We start from the raw sequence: 21333 nt of genomic DNA on the forward strand, positions 1-21333 counted from the left end.
CATATTATTTCAGTCTTTTGCTGTCATTTTTCAGTATGCTTTTTTCATCACCATATTGGTAATGATCTTTTCAGAAGAAAATAACGTTCTGAGTTCCATATTATAATACTAACAAAGCCTTGTATGCAAAAATCAAAGCAAAACTGCCTTCTCATTTTGATACAAAATGACATATTTCATAGAAAAATATAAGTAACAGTCTATTACTGTTAATACTGTACTGGAAAGTCATGCGTGGTATACAAATAATGTAAAGGTAGCTTCTCACCATATCGTTAAGGTTTGGAGTTGTCTTCGTCGTATATAACACAAATCTTCATGTCCTACATAACACAAAATATGTCACAGCATGTCACACACAATACACATACTGACTCTCTCATAAGAGGATAAAACTTACCCTAGCCACATACACCTAGAAAGTAATTTAATGTACTCTCTTCATGTTGCTGCATGTATGATTCTGCCAATTGCTTGCATTTTGTTTTCCTTATTGTTGTTTGTACTGTTGTTATAACTAATTTTGAACATATTTTCTGATTTTAATTTATTTTTATACCCTTCAGTGCTTCCACTCTTCTGCGTATTCTGCTTCACACCCCAAATTTTTAGTTATTATTATTATTATTATTATTATTATTATTATTTTCTAACTTCGTTCTGTTTTCATTTCTCCTCTATTACTAGCATGCCATGTCTTGGTCTTGCATTGTTAGTAATGTACCCTTACTTTTTACCAATTATTTCTTCCCTCTCCCATATTTGTGAAAAAGAGTCTGTGTTTCTTTTCATCTTTTTCTCGACATTAGTCTCGCATTTGTCATCTATTGCCTCCATCTAAACGCTCCACTCCTTTGAAATCAGTGTTGTATTTGAAGAATGATAACTGCAAGTGTTCCATAGACACTGTGAGGTATATCTTTGCATATAGTGAATGGCATTTGAAATACACATGCAAAATATTTAACAAGTTGCAGGTACACGAATTGCTGGTGTATCCAAAACATGTTGACCGTTGAAATTGAGAACCCCTTTGTGACAGACATGATTCTGTTATTGTGTTGTTAAGAGAATAAAAAATATATAAACAGTGGAATGAGTAAATACAACCATCCAGCGTTTAATGGAAGTAGAGGTAAAAGAAGGTTGCAATGTGGTAGCTTAGTATACAAACTTGTGTTTCTAAGAGCACACAGACAAATTGTATTCACATACAGCTTGATTGTCTCAGAATTGCAGTTGACAAAAATCACTGATGTGTCCAAAATATGTTGGTTGCTGAAATTGAGAACCAATTTTGTGACAAGAATGCTTCTATAATGCATAGAGCATGGTGCAGGACTCGTGTATATGTAACATTTAAGTCAATTTTACATAGATGTGGTGATGAGGGCATGCATCATACGCTCATAATACTGTCTGAAACTCGAATAAAGTGTAAACCACAAACTAAAGTTAGTGCAGGTCAAAACAACAGTTTTAAAATCTTAGTTTCAAACAGAAATTGTGTTCTAGCTGTAGTGAAAACAAGTAGTTCTAGTATATTATTATGGCTGTCAATACCTGAATTTCCGATATGGCTTGTTGCCTCACTCTTGACAGTGGATATACCTGTGGTTGTCACACAACTTAACAAAATGTTGAATGACAAAGGTCATGCAACTATATTTCTTTATTTGCCTCAAAACAAATTTTAACTTATCATCTGCACAAAAAAGTGATGTTGATTTTATCAGCCATGTTTTATTGGTTCAAATGGCTCTGAGCACTATGGGACTTAACATCTTAGGTCATCAGTCCCCTAGAACTTAGAACTACTTAAACCTAAGCACATCACACACATCCATGCCCGAGGCAGGATTCGAACTTGCGACCGTAGCAGCCCCGCGGTTCCGGACTGCAGCGCTAGAACCGCACGGCCACCGTGGCCGGCATGTTTTATTCATCCGATGGGAAAGTTGCTATGCCTGTCAGAATTCATATGTGAATCTCATATTTATCAAATGTAGTTACACAGCTGAAATGTTGTTGTTGTGGTCTTCAGTCCTGAGACTGGTTTGATGCAGCCCTCCATGCTACTCTATCCTGTGCAAGCTTCTTCATCTCCCAGTACCTACCGCAACCTACATCCTTCTGAATCTGCTTAGTGTATTCATCTCTTGGTCTCCCTCTATGATTTTTACCCTCCACGCTGCCCTCCAATACTAAATTAGTGATCCCTTGGTGCCTCAGAACATGTCCTACCAACCAATCCCTTCTTCTAGTCAAATTGTGCCACAAACGTCTGTTCTCCCGAATCCTATTCAATACTTCGTCATTAGTTATGTGATATACCCATCTAATCTTCAGCATTCTTCTGTTGTACCACATTTCAAAAGCTTCTATTCTCTTCTTGTCCAAACTATTTATTGTCCATGTTTCACTTCCATACATGGCTACACTCCGTACAAATACTTTCAGAACCAACTTCCTGACACTTAAATCTATACTCGATGTTAACAAATTTCTTTTCTTCATAAATGCTATCCAGCTAAAATATGAGGATAATATTCCAATTCACTGTAATTTTTTCATTAATGGTGCTGTACTTTCATGTAATCCTATGCTTGCTGGAATCTTACAGAACATTTTCTGATGTATATAAGATATATGCAATTGTATACAGCTATTTTAGGTTTCTTCTGCACATCGCATAATGAAACAGCTGCTTTCATTTATGTGTAATACTTTTGGCAAGTTTTTGAATATTTTAATGCTGTGGCTACTTAAGATTCCATCATTCTTAGCAGCTGATTTCATAAGATACTCTCATCATACACTACCTAACTTTCTCCCTTCTACTATTAAGCCAATACTTCGATTTACCAATTTCTTTTTCCAGTGAAAGTATATTTTTGTCAAAGGTGTGATGACAGTTGATGAAGTGCTGGCACTTTGAGATTTAACAGCATTGGTACTTGGTAAAGGAAAGCAGTTTCATTCGTAGAATTTGACCAACTAGGGAATGAATAAATGACTGCGAAAGTTACATTTTGTGTGTTTGAAATTATATATGATGCAAACACAAGACTCATGATCTCTGTCTCAGAAAATTTTGAGTAGTTGTGCCAATTCTGCTGCTCTGAAAATTCAATTTGCTTTTAAAAAGCCTCACTTGTTGCTTCTTTAGAAATGTTTAATAAGCAGAGAGAGCTACTTTCAAATTGTGTTGTTGTTCAAACTTCCAATGAAGGAAATGCATTCTTTTTCCTGCTTTCCTTCTTCTCTTCACTTTGGCTGCGTGGCCATGACATGAAAGATCCGCATGTGTGTCTACCATTTTCTGCACGAATTAAATTTTTACACCCACATTTCAGTACTGAATTATAAATTTAACCTGCTGCTCATTCCCCTGGAATGAGATGTATTTTCTTCTTTAGCACCCACACTTCATTTAATTTAAAAATATACTGTTGCTTTGTCTAAATACATTGAACCAATAAGTAGTGTTGGGGATAACCAGCAAATAACTTGCCAATAAATAATGTTTGGGGCTAATCCCCAAGTAACTTACATAATCTCTGATTCACATGCAAATCCCTTATGAAATGATAAAACATTGTCTCCATCAAAACTCTGTGGCTGATGTCTTCATAATATCATGTAAAATGTGTGACAGGTGAGTGTCTGTCCACTTGTAATAGCCATAACGTATATTATTGAAATTTGCATCAGTATATTAGCTTGTATACTGCTAATATGTCTTTCTTGAGCATCAGCAGTGATCTACAACTAAGCCAGTTTCAGTGACCCTTGTAGTGAAATTTAGCTTCTAATGAGGTGGTCAGTTTTGTGCAGCATACATAAAAATGCTTCATGATGTGTTAGCTATTGTACTTTCTGCTCTCTCTCTCTCTCTCTCTCTCTCTCTCTCTCTCTCTCTCTCTCTCTCTCACACACACACACACACACACACACACACACACACACACACTTTTTCTTTCTCTTAAAATATCTGTGATAGGTGTTACAGAGGTGATATAATTGCTGGTACATGTTGAGGTGAACAGTGCCAGTGTGGTTCAATTACGCATTTTTGTTGTTATTTTGTGGAGGTGTGCAGTTATAACTTCTTGTGACTTTAGTATTATAATTGTAATGAATTTAATTAAGTAATAAAATACAGTAACAAGTGGAGTTTAACGTGGTGTTGTTTTTATTTTTCTTCAGTATCGTCAGGCTGTTTCTAAATCTCCTCCACACCTCCTTCAACAGAAACAACGTTCCTTCTTAACTTTTGGATTTGGTGCTGGTGGATCTGGTCCTGCGAGAAGAGAATCTCATGTGAATGTGAATGTAACCCCAACTTCACATGATGTTGGTTCTGATACACCAGAGATCCGCAAATACAAGAAGAGATTCAATTCAGAAATTTTATGTGCTGCACTGTGGGGTGAGTATTTTATTTAAACCTTATTTTATTTTACATATAATACTAATATGTTAGGTATAATGTCTGCCTAAAGTCATTTGTTTACTTCTCTTCTTTTCATTAATACTTGTGAATTAGTAATTGTTTTGATTGTGTCTTTAGACTTTGTATAGACAAAAGTGTAAGAAACTTTTGCTTTATGTGAAATTTGTTCTTTTGATTTGCTTTTTGTAATGGAACAGTGTAACATTTCTAACAAGTGGGTTCTTTCTGAACCTTAATGGTTTTTTTATAACATTAGAAATATTTCTGGTATTGACAAAATTATTTTCGTTTTTACAAAAAGAATAGATTCCTACACACTAAATAGAGGAAGTGTTGAGGGACAGGCAGGCACTTTGAAAAAGTCTGCTAGATGTCATTTAACTATTGCACAAGTACTTCATCTGTCATAGACAGAATAAAACACACATGCGTCCATAACATACATACACGACTACTGTTATCTCTGGGTGCTAATGCCCGTCTGTGACTACATCTAAGGTGAATAACAGTGCCTGTGTTATTAAAAAGTGTGCAGCATGTGTGAAGGAACATTGCAGTGTGTTTTGTTAATAGCATAGGCACTGATATTTCATATTGATTTGCTAGTACTAGACCTTCAACTCTCAATAATATGTACTTCCTGGGTGGGAATATGTAAGATCATCCTAACTGCCGTCTGCTTCACATCTGCTGTGCAGTGAGCTATGTTAATTTGAGTATTAACTGTGTTTCTCTTACTTGTAACTTCTTTTTCCATGTGTTTTTGCTTTTAGAAAGCTTTAATTTTAGAGTACTAGTAGTAGCCTTTCATAGATTTTGTGTATGTTTTGAATACAGTCCAGAGACCAGTAGTGCTTATTTTCATTGTTTTCAACAAGAAGTGTCTAGTAACCACAGTTTAGTCAGCTATCAGCCGCCTTTAGTGAATTAGGAGTCTAGTTAAAAGTTGATTAACTCTCTACAGTAAATGGTTGATTTCTTAGGATGGATAGGACATATGACTGCTGTGTGCGGATGCAGGAGGAGCTGGCAACTGTTCGCAAACAGCTGAACATGTTGATGGCCGCGGTCAGCCATCTTCAGGCTGCTGTCTTGGAGTGTAGCGGCAGTGGGGAGTCTGGTGCATCGCATGGTACACCCCAGGTGTTACATGCTCCACGGTCCCTGCTGCCGAGACATCTTCGCGGGTACCGGGCACGGCTGGGCCACCCTCTCCCCAAGGGGAGTGGCGGGTTCAGCGGCGTTCGCGTTGCATGGGGTAAAGGGTCAATGTGGAGGCTGGCTGTGTGGCATTGTCTGCTCTGCCTGTGAGTGGACATGTGACCACTTCTTCAGCGAGGTCCGAGCAGACACGGGGAGAGGGGTTTATTAGTGATTGGAAGCTCCAGTGTTAAGCAGGTGATAAAGCCGCTTAGGGAAATAGGGGAAAGGCCAGGGAAGAAGGCCAGTGTTCACTCTGTCTGTTTGCCGGGGGTCCCATCCGAGATGTGGAGGCGGCCCTGCCGGTGGCGATAGAGAGCACTGGGTGCACCTGACTGCAGATTGTTGCTCATGTCGGCACCAATGACTCCTGCGACCTGGGTTCAGAGGTCATCCTCAGTTCATACAGGCAGTTGGCGGGATTGGTGAAGGTGGAAAGCCTCGCTTGCGGGGTGAAATCTGAGCTAACTATTTGTAGTATCGTTCCCAGAACTGATCGCGATCCTCTGGTTTGGAGCTGAGTGGAAGGCTTAAACCAGAGTCTCAGACGATTCTGCGGAGATCTGGGGTGCAAATTTCTTGACCTCCGCTATCGGGTGGAGAAATGTAGGGTCCCCCTGAATAGGTCAGGCATGCACTACCCACAGGAAGCAGCTACAAGGGTAGCGGAGTACATTTGGAGTGCACATGTGGGTTTTTTAGGTTAGAGAATTCCCTCCCTAGGCCCGACAAGACACCTGCTGAGATGCGACAAGGTAGTAGTAGTCAAAACGCAACAGGGAATAACAATATCAATGTGGTAATAGTAAATTACAGGAGCGTCTATAGAAATATCCCAGAACTGCTCTCATAAATAAACAGTCACAATACCCACATAGTACAAGGGACAGAAAGTTGGGTGAAACCAGATGTAAACAGTAATGAAATTCTAAACTCAGATTGGAATGTATACCGTAGAGACAGACTGGACAGTGAACGGGGAGGCATATTTATAATGATCAAATGTGCAGTAGTATCAAAGGAAATTGACGGAGATCTGAAATGTGGTATAATTTGGCTGAAGGTCACGGTTAAAGCAGGCTCAAATATGGTAATTGGATGTCTCTGTATGCCCCCTGGCTCAGCAGCTGTTGTGGCAGAGCACCTGAAGGAAAATATTTCGAGTAGATTTCCCGACCATGTTATAGGTCTGGGTGGAGATTTTAATTTGCCGGATATAGACTGGGAGACTCAAACGTTCATAACGGGTGGCAGGGACAAAGAATCCAGTGAAATTTTTTTAAGTGCATTATCTGAAAACTACATTGAGCAGTTAAACAGAGAACCGACTCGTGGCGATAACATATTACACCTTCTGGTGATTAAGAGACCTGAACTATTTGAAACAGTTAACGCAGAACAGGGAATCAGGAATCATAAAGTGGTTACTGCATCCATGATTTTAGCCGTAAATAGAAATATTAAAAAAGGTATGAAGATTTTTCTGTTTAGCAAAAGTGACAAAAAGCAGATTTCAGTGTACTTGACAGCTCAACACAAAAGTTTTATCTCGAGTACAGATAGTGTTGAGGATCAGTGGACCAAGTTCAAAACCATCGTACAATATGCATTAGATGAGTATGCGCCAGGCAAGATCATAAGAGATGGAAAAGGGCCACCATGGTACAACAACCGAGTTAGAAAACTGCTGCGGAAGCAAAGGGAACTTCACAGCAAACATAAACATAGCCAAAGTCTTGCAGACAAACAAAAATTATGTGAAGCGAAATGTAGTGTAAGGAGGGCTATGCGAGTGGTGTTCACTGAATTAGAAAGTAAAGTTCTATGTACTAACTTGGCAGAAAATCGTAAGAAATTTTGGTCTTATGTCAAAGAGGTAGGTGGATCAAAATAAAATGTCCAGACACTCTGTGACCAAAATGGTACTGAAACAGAGGATGACAGACTAAAGGCTGAAATACTAAACGTCTTTTTCCAATGCTGTTGCACAGAGGAAGACTAGACTGTAGTTCCTTATCTAGATTGTCAGATGTGCAGAACTATAGACCTATATCTCTAATGTCGATCAGTTGTAGAATTTTGGAACACACATTATGTCTGAGTAGAATGACTTTTCTGGAGACTGGAAATCTACTCTGTAGGAATCAGCATGAGTTTCGAAAATCGTGTGAAACCCAGCTCGCGCTATTTGTCCGCGAGACTCAGAGGGCCATAGACACGGGTTCCCAGGTAGATTCCGTGTTTCTTGACTTCCTCAAGGCGTTTGATACAGTTCTCCACAGATGTTTAATGAACAAAGTAAGAGCATAAGGACTATCAGACCAAATGTGTGTTTGGATTGAAGAGTTCCTAGATAACAGAATGCAACATGTCATGCTATTCACAATATACATAAATGACCTTGTGGATAACATCGGAAGTTCACTAAGGCTTTTTGTGGACGAAGCTGTTGTATATCGAGAGGTTGTAACAATGGAAAATTGTACTGAAATGCTGGAGGATCTGCACTGAATTGACGCATGGTGCAGGGAATGGTGATTGAATCTCAATGCAGACAAGTGTAATGTGCTGCGATTACATGGAAAGAAAGATCGTTTATCATTTAGGTACAATATAGCAGGTCAGCAACTGTAAGCAGTTAATTCCATAAATTGTCTGGGAGTAGGCATTAGGGGTGATTTAAAATGGAATGACCATATAAAGTTGACCGTCGGTAAAGCAGATGCCAGACTGAGATTCATTGGAAGAATCCTAAGGAAATGAAATCCAAAAACAAAGGAAGTGGGTTATAGTATGCTTGTTCGCCCATTGCTTGAATACTGCTCACCGGCATGGGATCTGTACCAGATAGGGTTGATAGAAGAGAGAGAGAAGATCCAACGGAGCGCGGCGCGCTTCGTTACGGAATCATTTAGTAATTGTGAAAGCGTTGTGGAGATGATTGATGGGCTCCAGTGGAAGGCTCTGCAGGAGATACGCTCAGTAGCTCGGTATGGGCTTTTGTTGAAGTTTCGAGAACATACCTTCACCAAGGAGCCAAGCAGTATATTGCTCCCTCATATGTATATCTCGCAAAGAGATCATGAGAATAAAATAAAGAGATTAGAGCCCACACAGAGGCATACCGACAATCTTTCTTTCCATGACAATACGGGACTGAATAGAAGGGAGAACCGATAGATGTACTCAAAGTACCCTCCAACACCCACCGTCAGGTAGCTTGCGGAGTATGGATGTAGATGTAGAAGATACAGATTGTGAAACATGGACTATGACGTATGGAAGTTTGGGTGAGCGTGATGTGTTCTCAGATGGTCTAAGAATTTAATGTTACAGTTTTCATAATCCAAGGAATCCAGGTTCAAGTGTAAGTCCAGCACTAATTTTCATTGTCGTCATTTCCATACACGGTCAAAGGTGGGTAACATTTGCAACTGCAGATACATTTCCTGTATTTCTTGACAGCTCTAGTCGCTACAGTGCTTGTTTCTTTGGACGTGCATACATGTCCAAAGGAACATTGCATTGTACTTCTTAATAACGCCGACACTGCCATTTATACCTCTTCTTCACAAAATGGTATGTAATATGTTTTGTTGATTTATCCAGTTTTCAAAATAACGTAATAAAATTGTGCATTCAAAAACAGTTTTGTTTTTAACACTAAAATAGTGTGTGTAGTGTCTCACAGCTAAGACTATACCATTGCTGTGAAACATTGTAGAAAGTGAGATTTCTAACCTATTTATCTTTTGGCGAGTGTCACCTCTACACTCAAACCTACACTTCGTTATTACAGCATATTACCATAGTACATTTATGCACTGAGCACCTATTTAATTTTTAATTTCACAGCTCTGATGAGAACTGAATTGTCTCCAAGTGTGCAGCTGGTGTATCATTGTAGCTCGTATAATAGTATTATGAAAAGTCAAATAATGGAAAATCCAGGATGGAATGTAACAATATTAGAGAAGGAAAGTTGCTACTCACCATATAGCGGAGATACCGAGTCACGATAGGCACAACAAAAAGATTCACACAATTACAGATTTCGGCCATTAAGGCCTTCGTCAGCAACACACACACTCGCATACATACACACTCACGCTAACACAACTAGCACACACGTCTGCAGTCTCAGATAACTGAAACCACACTGCGAGCAGCAGCACCAGTTCGTGATGGGAGTGGCGACTGGGTGGGGGTAAGGAGGAGGCTGGGGTGAGGAGAGAGAGGGATAGTAAGGTGAGGGTGGTGGACAGTGAAGTGCTGCAGTTTAGACGGAGGGCAGGAGAGAAAGGGGGGGGGGGGGGGGGGGGAGGAAGTAATGGAAAGGAGAGAAATTAAAAGACTGCGTGTGGCAGTGAAATGGTGGCTGTGTAGTGCTGGAATGGTAACAGGGAGGGGGCTGCATGGATGAGGACAGTGACTAATGAAGGTTGAGATCACTAGGGTTATGGGAACATAGGATGTGTTGCAGGGAAAGCTCTCAGCTGAGCAATTCAGAAAAGCTGGCGTTGGTGGGAAGGATCCATATGGCACAGGCTGTGGAGAGGTCATTGAGATGAGGGATATCGTGTTTGGCAGCGTGTTCAGCAACAGGGTGGTCCACTTGTTTTTTGGCCACAGTTTGTCCGTGGCCCTTCATACGGACAGACATCTTGTTGGTTGTCATGCCTACATAGAATGCAGCACCGTAATTGCAGCTTAGCTTGTAAATCACATGACTGATTCCACAGGTAGCCCTGCTTTTGATGGGATAGGTGATGCTAGAGACCGGTCTCACTTCAGGGCACAACGAGAGGTAGTCAAAACCCTGGTGGAGAATGTGTAATTCACTTGCTCAAGTCCCAGATGGTACTGAGTTGCGAGGGGAAGTCTCCTCTGTGGTCAAACTGTGGGACTTTGGGAGGTGGTGGGAGACTGCAAAGATAAGGCACGGGAGATTTGTTTTTGTACAAGGTTTGGAGGATAATTACAGTCAGTGAAGACTTCATTGAGACCCTCACTATACATTGGGAGGGATTGCAGATACGACGACCCTGGGTGGCTAGGCTGTAGGGAAGGGACTTCTTGGTATCTAATGGGTGGCTGTTGTCGAAGTGGAGATATTGCTGGTGGTTAGTAGGTTTGATGTGGACGGAGGTACTGATGTAGCCATCTCTGAGGTGGAGGTCAACATCTAGGAAGGTAGCTTGTTGGGTTGAGTAGAACCAGGTGAAGCAAATGGGGGAGAGTTGTTGAGGTTCTGGAGGAATGTGGATGGGGCATCCTCACCTTCAACCCAGATAGCAAAGATGTCATCAGTGATCTGAACCAGATGAGGGGTTTAGCATTCTGGGTTTTTAGGAAGGATTCCTCTAGATGGCCCCTGAATAGGTTGGCATAGGATGGTGCCATGCGGGTGCCCATAGCCGTACCCCGGATTTGTTTGTAGGTAATACCTTCAAAGGAGAAGTAATTGTGGGTGAGCATATAGTTGGTAATTGTGACTAGCAAGGAGTTTGTTGGTTTGGAATCCAAAGGGCATTTGGAAAGGTAGTGTTCAATAGCAATAAGCCCTGGGCATTAGGAATGTTGGTGTACATGGAGGTGGCATCAACAGTAATGAGCAGGGCACGGTGTGGTAAAGGAACAGAAACTGTGGAGAGACGGTGGAGGAAATGGTTAGCATCTTTTATGTAGGAGGATAGGTTCTGGGTAATAGGTTGAAGGTGTTGGTCTATGAGAGCAGAGATTCTCTCAGTTGGGGCACAGTAACTGTCCACAATGTGTCGTCCTGGGTGGTTGGGTTTATGGACTTCAGGAAGCATGTAGAAGGTGGGGTGCGAGGAGTGATAAGGGTAAGTAGAGATATGGACTCTGAGGAGAGGTTCTGGGGTGGGCCTAAGGATTTGAGTAGTGACTGGAGATCCTGCTGGATTATTGGAATGGGGTCACTGTGTTTGTAGGTGGAAGTATCTGACAGCTGACGGAGTCCTTCCGCCAGGTAATCCTTGCGGTTCAAAACAACGGTGGTGGAGCCTTTGTCTGCAGGTAGGATTACAAGGTCGGGATCAGTTTTTAGATGGTGGACTGTGGTTCTTTCTACATATGTAAGGTTAGTTTACATGGTGAGTGATTTGGGGAATGAAGGTGAGGCAAGGTTCGAGCTTAAGAAACTCGGGAAGGTTAACAGGGTGTGGTTTGGAGGCAGTGGGGGTGGATCACGGTTGGATAGAGGAGTGGTTGGTTGGTTGGTTTTTGGGGAAGGAGACCAGACAGCGAGGTCATCGGTCTCATCGGGTTAGGGAAGGACGGGGAAGGACGTCGGCCGTGCCCTTTGAAAGGAACCATCCCGGCATTTGCCTGAAGCGATTTAGGGAAATCACGGAAAACCTAAATCAGGATGGCCGGACGCGGGATTGAACCGTCGTCCTCCCGAATGAGAGTCCAGTGTCGATAGAGGAGTGAACTGAGTTAGGCAATGTTAAATATTGGTCTTTGGTTGAGTCTCGTTGGTCAGGTTGGTGGTGAAAAAGTGTTTCCACTGGGAGGAGGAGAGAAGGTCTTTAACAAGTCGTGCATGATTGAATTTGAGAGCGGGGCAAAAGGTGAGGCCTATGGAAAGGACTAATATTTCTGTGGGACTAAGGCTTCTGGAGGAAGAAGTTCATGAGTGTTTTATGGGTCTGTTTAGGTTCTGGATTGTGTGTGGTGGTGGGAGGGAGTTTTGGTGGTTGGAGTAAGTGTAGTAGGTCTGCAAGACAGGGTTTGTCAGCTATGAGAGGACGTGGGGGAGGTTTGGAGGTAGTTGTACAGGTGGCGGACAGTGGTACTCCGAGACGGGAATAGGAAGTGAGAAGGATGGAGAGCTTTTTGAGATGGCATTGTGCATGTTGCTCAAGTTCTTGCAGGGCAAGTGTTTCAATGTGTATTATGGGTTCCAGGAATTTGGGATTACATAGCAGGAGAATTTTGCAGATGGAGAGAAGGTACTGCTAGAAGGATTAGGCGCGGTTGATATGGTTTTGCAGGACTATGTTGGTGAGGGATAAGGATTGGCGAAATCTGAGTAGTTGGAGGTCATTGTGGAAAGAGGGGTAGCAACCAGAGATGGGGGGGATTTCACGAGTCAAGTAACAACGCAAGAACAGTATGTGGGACTGGGATCTGGCTAGGGATAAGGAAACTTTTCTGTATTGACGCAGATTGAAGGAGCAAGGATCCATGGTGCTGAAAAAATGCGAAAAAAATACGTAAAAAAGGAGAATTACGTCTGAAAAATTAAACATATTATGCAAAAATACACCTAAATAAGTGTGAAAAATCACGGAAAGGACAAAATGGATGCACAAGGTGATGAAATCTGATGAGGATGACGATAGCAGAAGGCAACAACTCACTAGAATTGGCAAGAAGTCACAAGGATCAAAATAGAGAATAATTAATAAATAAATATATGAATATTACTGTGGGTAGCAGGTTTGAGGGCGGATAAGTGTGAAGAAGGGAAACAGCAGATGTGACTGGATGAGATGGATTTAATGGGTGCAAACAGGGATAGAACAGAGAAAGGGTGGGGGTGGGGAGGGTTTCGTAGGTAGAGATACAAGATCGTGTAGCACCTGAAAGGTGTGGGAGATAACATGCAAAAAATACGCTAAATGCCGCAGGGAGAGTGATTAGTTTGAAAGTATAGGATTAATTATATCAACGGTAGTAATGTGGGACAAAGGATGCTGCACCAACAATCAGCATGGTCTTGAGGTTGCCTGTTGCGCATGGCCAAGATGGGTGATACAGTGTGGCCACAGTTTGGCCTACTCCAATCCAGTCACTAACATCATCTAACCCATCAAAGACAGGGCTACCAGTGAAACCAGTCATGTGATTTCCAATCTAAGCTGCAACCACTGTGCTGCATTCTGTGTAGGCATGATGACCAACAAGGTGTCTATCTTCATGAATGGCCACCGACGAAACTACTCGCAGTGTGGTTTCAGCTATCTGAGACTGCAGACGTGTGTGCAAGTTGCGTTAGCACGCACGTGTGTGTTTGTGTGTGTGTGTGTGTGTGTGTGTGTGTGTGTGTGTGTGTATTGCTGGCAAAGGCCTTAATGGTCAAAAGCTATAATTATGTGAATCTTTTTGTTGTGCCTATTGCGACTCTGCATCCTCACTATATGGTGAGTAGAAACTTTCCTTCTCTAATAGTATGAAAAGGATAGGTGCTACTCATCATATAGCAGAGATGCTGAGTCACAGATAGGCACAAGAAAAAGATTGTTAGAAAGTGAACTTATGGCCAAGAAGGCCTTTGTTGAAAATAGACAAAACACACATGCATGATTGCAGTCTCTGGCAGCTGAAGCTAGACTGCGAGCAGCAGTGCATGGTGGAAGAGGCAACCAGGTGGGGGTAAGAAAGGGGTGGGAAGTATAGTGTCTAACGTTTTTGACACTTAAGAGTGTGTGAAATGTATGTGCAAACTTCCCACTTCTGTAATACAAGTCAACTTACTCGGTGTATACCTTAAAAACGCTCTCACCACTTGCGAAATAATTCTGTATCAAAGAATACTTTTCAATAACTATTGGTATATTTGAGCTTCATAAAAACAAAATTCACACTTTGCACATAACCATTTAACTTCTCATTAGTAGCTCCGATCGTCTCCCATTAGAAACAGATTTAAGTCCATTTAGAAAAAGAGTTGAATTCGCAATCATGTCTCTACTACAAATGTATTGTAAAATATGTCTTGCCTCCAGCAAGTCCAAGATAAGAGGTTTTTTTTTTCACAATTTAGAATCTCAATTGTTCTTTTGTCACTAACTGTAGTCACAATTGCAAACAGCACAGAATAACACAGAAGTTCCTTGGTTCTTCCGTGCACGCACGCACACACACACACACACACACACACACACACACACACACACACACACACACACACACACACACGCAGTAGCTAGGGTTCCTTTCTCCCAGTCACATCTAAAATATCATGTGTTCCAGATGGTGGAAGGCTGAGTGGTACGCAGAAATTCTCGAAACACTACAAATTCCCCCCCCCCCCCCCCCCCTCACACTGGACAAATGATACTTTATACGTAATCATTATGTACATAACATTACTCACAACATCATTCCATATCATAACACTATACTTTTCTTGTACATGTTTCTACATACGTCTTTCACTTTAACAACAATCTTTTTTGTCTCTAGAACAATCTTTAGCTGAATGTTCCTTTATTCTGTTCTTATTTCACCTTGATATCAAGACCCGAACATTTTTTCGTGTTTCTAGTCATCTTTTATAATATTTAAGAATTGTGAGGACTCTCCCCTTATTTCCAGCCATAAACTGCAGGTGTTCATGACACTTGAGTATTCTTTCTATCCTTTGTACTACCTTTTTATTAGCATGTACTAGCTTCATTATCTGTTGTAGTTTGGAGGAACTCTGGGCAAAATGAAAATGACTTTTGTCACAATACTGTCACTTTTCCCTAGGATCAGTACCTATACCTTGCCTGTGGGTTGACCATATGAGAGCACTTCCTCTTTCCATTTTGGTAGGTACACCCCTTTATATAACATTCCTGTTTTTTCAGGCCACAGGTCATCCTATCTCCTAGTAGGTACGCCTGCCCCATATACTTAGCAAATGGCGGGTACGCCACCCCCCCCCCCCCCCTCCCTTTATCCTGTCTGAGTAGGCTTCATGGTTCATTACCCTAGTATATGTTCCTATGTATACTATAATTAAGTATTTTCTGGTAAAGTTACAAATCTACTCTACACTTTGCATATACTTCTTATTGCTTCATTTAATACGTAGAGTCCTCCTCTGCTTACCAACTTCTATACTTCCAGTAAACCATGTCTGTATACACTATATAGTGAATAATATGCTTACTTAGGCTATGTGAGTCCCACTATCCTACAATTCGTCACTTTATCAGAGTATTTGTTATTCTGACGTTTCTTAGATGACTACCAAGACAATTCCACTCTGGCTTGCGTTTTTTTTCCTTCACCCATGCCTCCTTCTTATGTATACTCGATGTAGAATCGTCGTAGTTTTTAGACACTTACGTGTGTGTGTGTGTGTGTGTGTGTGTGTGTGTGTGTGTGTGTGTGTGTGTTTGTTTCCCTGCTTATACATATATTTCCCCTACGTCACCTGGCAGTTCTTAGTTTGCAACAACAAGTTTCTAATCAGTAATTTTAATGGTTTGTGTTTAAATGTCTTCTTTTGTGTATGCGGATATGTGTTCGTGTAGTCTGATTCTTCGGCCTTCCGATTGAAAGATAAGATGTAGGTTATTAGAAACCATGCAAAGTAGGAAGGACTTCTGAGATAGAAGTTCGTGAATACGGTAAGAGGGAAAAAATAGATATGCCCTCAAATGAGAAGTAAGAAAGGAGCTAAATAGAAATGGTTGCTAAAATCGAAGAAGAGAAAGAAGATAGCACCAACGACAGGAAACCCTTCCCACTCCCCTTCCCCAGCATCCCTACCTAGCAGGTACTTGACTTAGACGCCGGAGGTGGTTTGGTGTTAAATCATCTCCAACAGAACAGACATTCCCACCATCACCCTTGAGGTCCCCAAAGGAAATCTTAGCAACCCTATGGAAACAGCTAATGGTGAGGAATCAGTCACACTTGTTTGCAAGGATTGAAAGGTGTGGTGTGTTTTTTATGTTAGTCATGATTTATAAGTTCTCGTAAACCATGGTTTTATCTACGGTACCCACCCCTTTCAAAACTGATACAAACCCTCCCATCTGCATCACATCTTATAAAAGGTATAAAATATTCTGTTGTTGTTCTGGTCTTAAGTCCTGAGACTGGTTTGATGCAGCTCTCCATGCTACTCTATCGTGTGCAAGGTTCTTCATCTCCCAGTACCTACTGCGACCTACATCCTTCTGAATTTGTTTTAGTGTATTCATCTCTTGGTCTCCCTCTACGATTTTTACCCTCCACGCTGCCCTCCAACACTAAATTGGTGATCCCTTGATGCCTCAGAAATAGAACATGTCCTACCAACCGATCCCTTCTTCTAGTTAAGTTGTACCACAAACTTCTCTTCTCCCCAATCCTATTAAATAGCTCCTCATTAGTTATATGATCTACCCAACTAATCTTCAGCATTCTTAAAATATTCAATATAAAATTAAAAAAATTATACACTACAGTCGTTCAGTTCGTCACATTATATTTTCCACAAACATAATAATCTTATTCCATTTATTTCATCTAAATCAATATTTGTTTTATTGTCATACCCAGTTTCCCAAGTAAAGATTACTGGATAGTTTGAGATTTTACAAATAAATGACAGAATAGTTTAAGATTTGAAGGGAACTTTGTGCAGGAAAACTATTTTGGAAGAAACACCAAAAACAACATGGGATCCGATGATTGTCACTCCACTTGTTAACTCAGAATGTTAATGTCCCTGGGGGATAGATAACTCTGCCCGGATCCCATGGATCTGATATTAACTTCACTTGAACAAGTGCAGACCAATACTTTTCGTTAAATTTCGTTTGAAAATCTCCGCACTGCAAAACAATCACCATTTCACTAGGTAACACAACATTGAGTATGCAGTTACCTGTTTTTCCACTTTGTCCTGGATGAGTTTAAATTCTTTCAACAAGTCATCTATAACCTTTTGGGTATCTGAAAGTTTGGAAGAAACAATAGGCGACACTTTCCAGAATGTCATTCTCTCGGTGAGTTTTTGATCTATTATCCCTTCAAATTGTTCCTCCAAACTCCTTATATTTACTATATCAGAGTTTGCTGTCTTCTCTTGGAACATTATTTCTCCATTATCCATTGGCATACTTACACCTGTAATTTGCGATTGGATTATTGGCATTAATTTATCTTGCTTTTCAACACTCTCTTTTAGTGTTGACAATCCCTGCTTTATAGCATCAAACTTAACATTGCATACATTTTCAAATGATCCTAACTTTTCATTAATTTTGGATTCGACCATATTATATTTTTCCTCAATATCAAATTCTAATTTCTTTGTCAACTCTGAAATTGATCATTCTGTTTCTGATTAAAGTCAGTGAACAGGTGATTTACATTAATATCCAAGGAATTGGTTTATTCTTTCTAATTTCAAATACTCTGCTCTACTATTTAAGGTGTTAAATTCAGTCTTTAAAGCCTCCATGCCTTTGCATAGATTACTAAATTCTCTGCTTTGCATTCGGGAGGACGACGGTTCAATCCCGCATCCAGCCATCCTGATTAGGTTTTCCGTGATTTCCCTAAATCACTCCAGGCAAATGCTGGGATGGTTCCTCTGAAAGGGCATGGCTGACTTCCTTCCCCGTCCTTCCCTAATCCGATGAGACCAATGACCACGCTGTCTGGTCTCCTTCCCCAAACAACCAACCAACCATCTCTGCTTTGCGAGTTCACCTTGACATTTAACAAACCTAGATTTGCCGCCTGAATATTTAGAACTTCCCTTTGAGCATTTAAAGTTGCACTGTGGGCATCTAGTTCAGAATTTAACTTCAGACTCCGAGCATTTAAAGCTTCATTTAATTGAGCACTTACTGAGTCTGTCTTAAGATTCTGAGCTTTGATTAGATTTACTAACTCAGACCAGCCAGGCCCTTCTTTAGTAATTCTCATTGCCATGGCTGGTTCTGACATCTCTTCAACTTTCTGAATGGGATCCATGATTATACAAGCTTTAGACCTTGTGAGCATTTAAAAATTACCTTTAAGTATAATAAAGTTCATTAAATAGTTTTTATAACTTCTTGCTAAGGTACTAAAATTCTGTTTTGCACTCACTCAGCATAGAATTCTTGCAGTGTAGGTGAGCGGATGTGACGAGCTGGTGCCGGCAGCGTCGGATGTATGCTGATTTCCGTGTCTGCATTCCTACGATGCCTGTGAGAGCTGTATACTCCCCAAACCAGATCATCTTAGTCTTAGTTCTAGGCGTATCTCTTCGTAGTCTAATACGTCGAGATCTCCTCTCTAGTTTTTCACATTGTGACTTTCTTACATCTTCTCCCGTATTTGCATTTACAAATTTCCTCCCGTGGATACTCCAGCATAATCCAGTTTCTATTAATGGTTCTCTTGTGTTATGCTCAGTTGCTATAGCAACACTTGATAGCTTTTCCTCTCATTTTCATCTCAAAATTCCTGTTTTCTTCTGTCCTGTCATGGTCGCCACATTCTAATGTTTTTGACGACTAAGAGTGTGTGAAGGGTATGTGCAAACTTCCAACTTCTTGCATACGAGTCGACTTATTCGGTGTATACAGCCAATCTTATTCTCTGGATAGCCGGCTTCTGGAATCTCTTATAAACTTCTTCTCCGAAGAATGATGCTAGTTACAGGAACCTTAAAGAAAAACAAACCATCGGAAAGAGTAACATGGGGCATTTCACAGACTTAACAATCCTCCATCAAAACATGCAATCAATAAAAAATAAAATACAAGCATTAGAAGTTGAGCTCCAATCTTTGAACTGCACAGTAGTTTGTATTACTGAGCACTGGTGTAGAGACACAGAAATCCAACATGTAGTATTATCATTGTATGAAAGGGCAAACTCTTACTGCAGAACTACTTCAAGGGGTGGAGGATCATGCATTTATATCAGAAAAGGAACACAGTTCAAATCTAGACATGACCTCAGTACAGTAAGTGAAGACAAACACATTGAAATATCAGCTATTGAATTATCAGGGCTCGATATCACCAAGAAATTAATCATTTTGTGTGTGTATAGATCTCCCAGTGGTAGTGTGGACACTTTTTTCAATAAATTAACAGAAGTTCTAGATAAAGTCTCAAGTACAAAGGTCAACATAATTCTGTGTGGGGACATAAACATCAACACTAATATCATAAATGAATCCAGCAGCACCTTCATAAATATCCTTCAAAGTTTTGGCATGTCCCTATTGGTCAATAGTGCAACAAGGGTTACTACAATGACTGCATCAGTAATTGACCATGTGGCCACAAATATAGACAGGGAAAAATGTGATGTAGCTGTAAAAGATCTCGGACTATCAGACCATCTCTGTCAAATGACAACAGTAAAATCAGGCATCGAATCATTCCCTAAACTGCAAGCCTATAAACGACATCTATCAGAAATCAAACTAAAAGATTTTTCAAAAGAACTAGAAAAACAAAGCTGGGATGAAGTGTATAAGGAAACCAATGTGAATATGAAATTCTCCAAATTCTCCACATTGTTTAAATTGAACTTTGAAACAGCATTTCCAAAAGTATGCATGACTGTATCAACATCTCACAAAAACAGATGGATAACATCAGGTATTAAGAAGTCCTCCCAAACACTTAAACACCTCAGTTCCATGAAAAAGATTCACAATGATCCAGAATTCTTAAATTTCTATCATAGATACAAAAAGATTTATAGGAAGGTGCTGATTGCTGCAAAAAAGTCATTTAATGACAAAATAATATATAATGCAGAGAATAAAAGCAAAGCAGTCTGGGATGTTATAAAAAAGGAAACGGGGAGAGGCAAACAAACGCAGAATAACATACTGCTAAGGGAGGGGGATAAGGTAATAAATGATCCACAACACTTAGCAAACTATGTAAACGAGCATTTTTCAAGTATTGCAGAGAAATTACAGCAAAAATTCCCCAAAACAAATATAACACCTGCAAAAATTGTTGCACTAGATACAATGATGTTACTTCCAACCACAGAGAATGAAGTCAATAAAACTGTTCAAAAGCTAAAAAATAAAAAGTCAGAAGGCTTAGATGATGTACCAATGTGTGTACTGAAACAATGCATAGGGATTATACAAGGCCCATTAACAAATATAATAAATGAATCCTTCACATCAGGGACATTTCCAGAGCAGCTAAAACAGGCAAGAGTTGTACCTTTGCTTAAGAAAGGTAATGCAGAAGACATAGAAAATTACCGGCCCATTTCCCTGCTGTCAGCATTCTCAAAAATAATAGAAGCAATTATGAAAGACAGATTAATGAATTATCTGAATAAATACAATCTTTTAAGCAAATCACAGTTTGGTTTTCGAAGTGGCAAAAATACGGAGTCAGCCATAGTAGAATTCACAAAAGTTGTACTTAATGCTCTTGATAAAGATGAGTGTGTCACAGGCATATTTTTAGATCTTTCTAAGGCTTTTGATACAGTCGACCACAAGATTCTATTAAACAAATTAGAAGCATTAGGAATAAGAGGGGTAGCTAATGACTGGTTTCGATCATACCTAACAGATAGGGTACAAAGAGTAGAGATAACACATACTTCAAATAGATCTAAACATTTAGTAAAATACTTATCAGAACCAAAACATATTAATATAGGGGTTCCACAAGGTAGCATATTAGGACCAATACTATTCCTGATATACATCAATGACTTTCCCAGTAGTGTTACTCATGGTGAGAAAATTCTCTTCGCTGATGACAGCAATATTATAGTCACTGAGAGAACAAGAGAACTCCTTACCGAGAAAGCAAATGAAACTCTCAAGGAAGTTTACGATTGGTCAATAAGCAACAAATTGACATTAAACATAAAGAAAACTAATGCCATGAACTTCAGTTTGAAGAGGAAAAATGACAATGTTAAATTAAATGTAGATGGCACCTCTATAG

At 40.2% G+C, this 21333-nt stretch overlaps 1 protein-coding gene across 4 annotated transcripts in view; it reads left to right on the forward strand.

Moving 5' to 3' along the window:
• LOC126336522 (serine/threonine-protein kinase mig-15) overlaps positions 1 to 21333 on the forward strand; it is a 327805-nt gene that overhangs the window by 243373 nt on the left and 63099 nt on the right. For 2 of the 4 annotated variants that reach the window (XM_050000312.1, XM_050000314.1), the window contains one exon: positions 4255 to 4432. In XM_050000312.1, coding sequence (XP_049856269.1) covers positions 4255 to 4432 — 178 coding nt within the window. Of the gene's footprint in view, positions 1 to 4209; positions 4433 to 21333 lie in introns of all 4 variants that reach the window. The other 2 variants (XM_050000311.1, XM_050000313.1) reach the window with 1 other exon arrangement.

This window comes from Schistocerca gregaria, chromosome 2, assembly GCF_023897955.1.
Source record: "Schistocerca gregaria isolate iqSchGreg1 chromosome 2, iqSchGreg1.2, whole genome shotgun sequence".
Classification (NCBI taxonomy): Eukaryota; Metazoa; Arthropoda; class Insecta; order Orthoptera; family Acrididae; genus Schistocerca; species Schistocerca gregaria.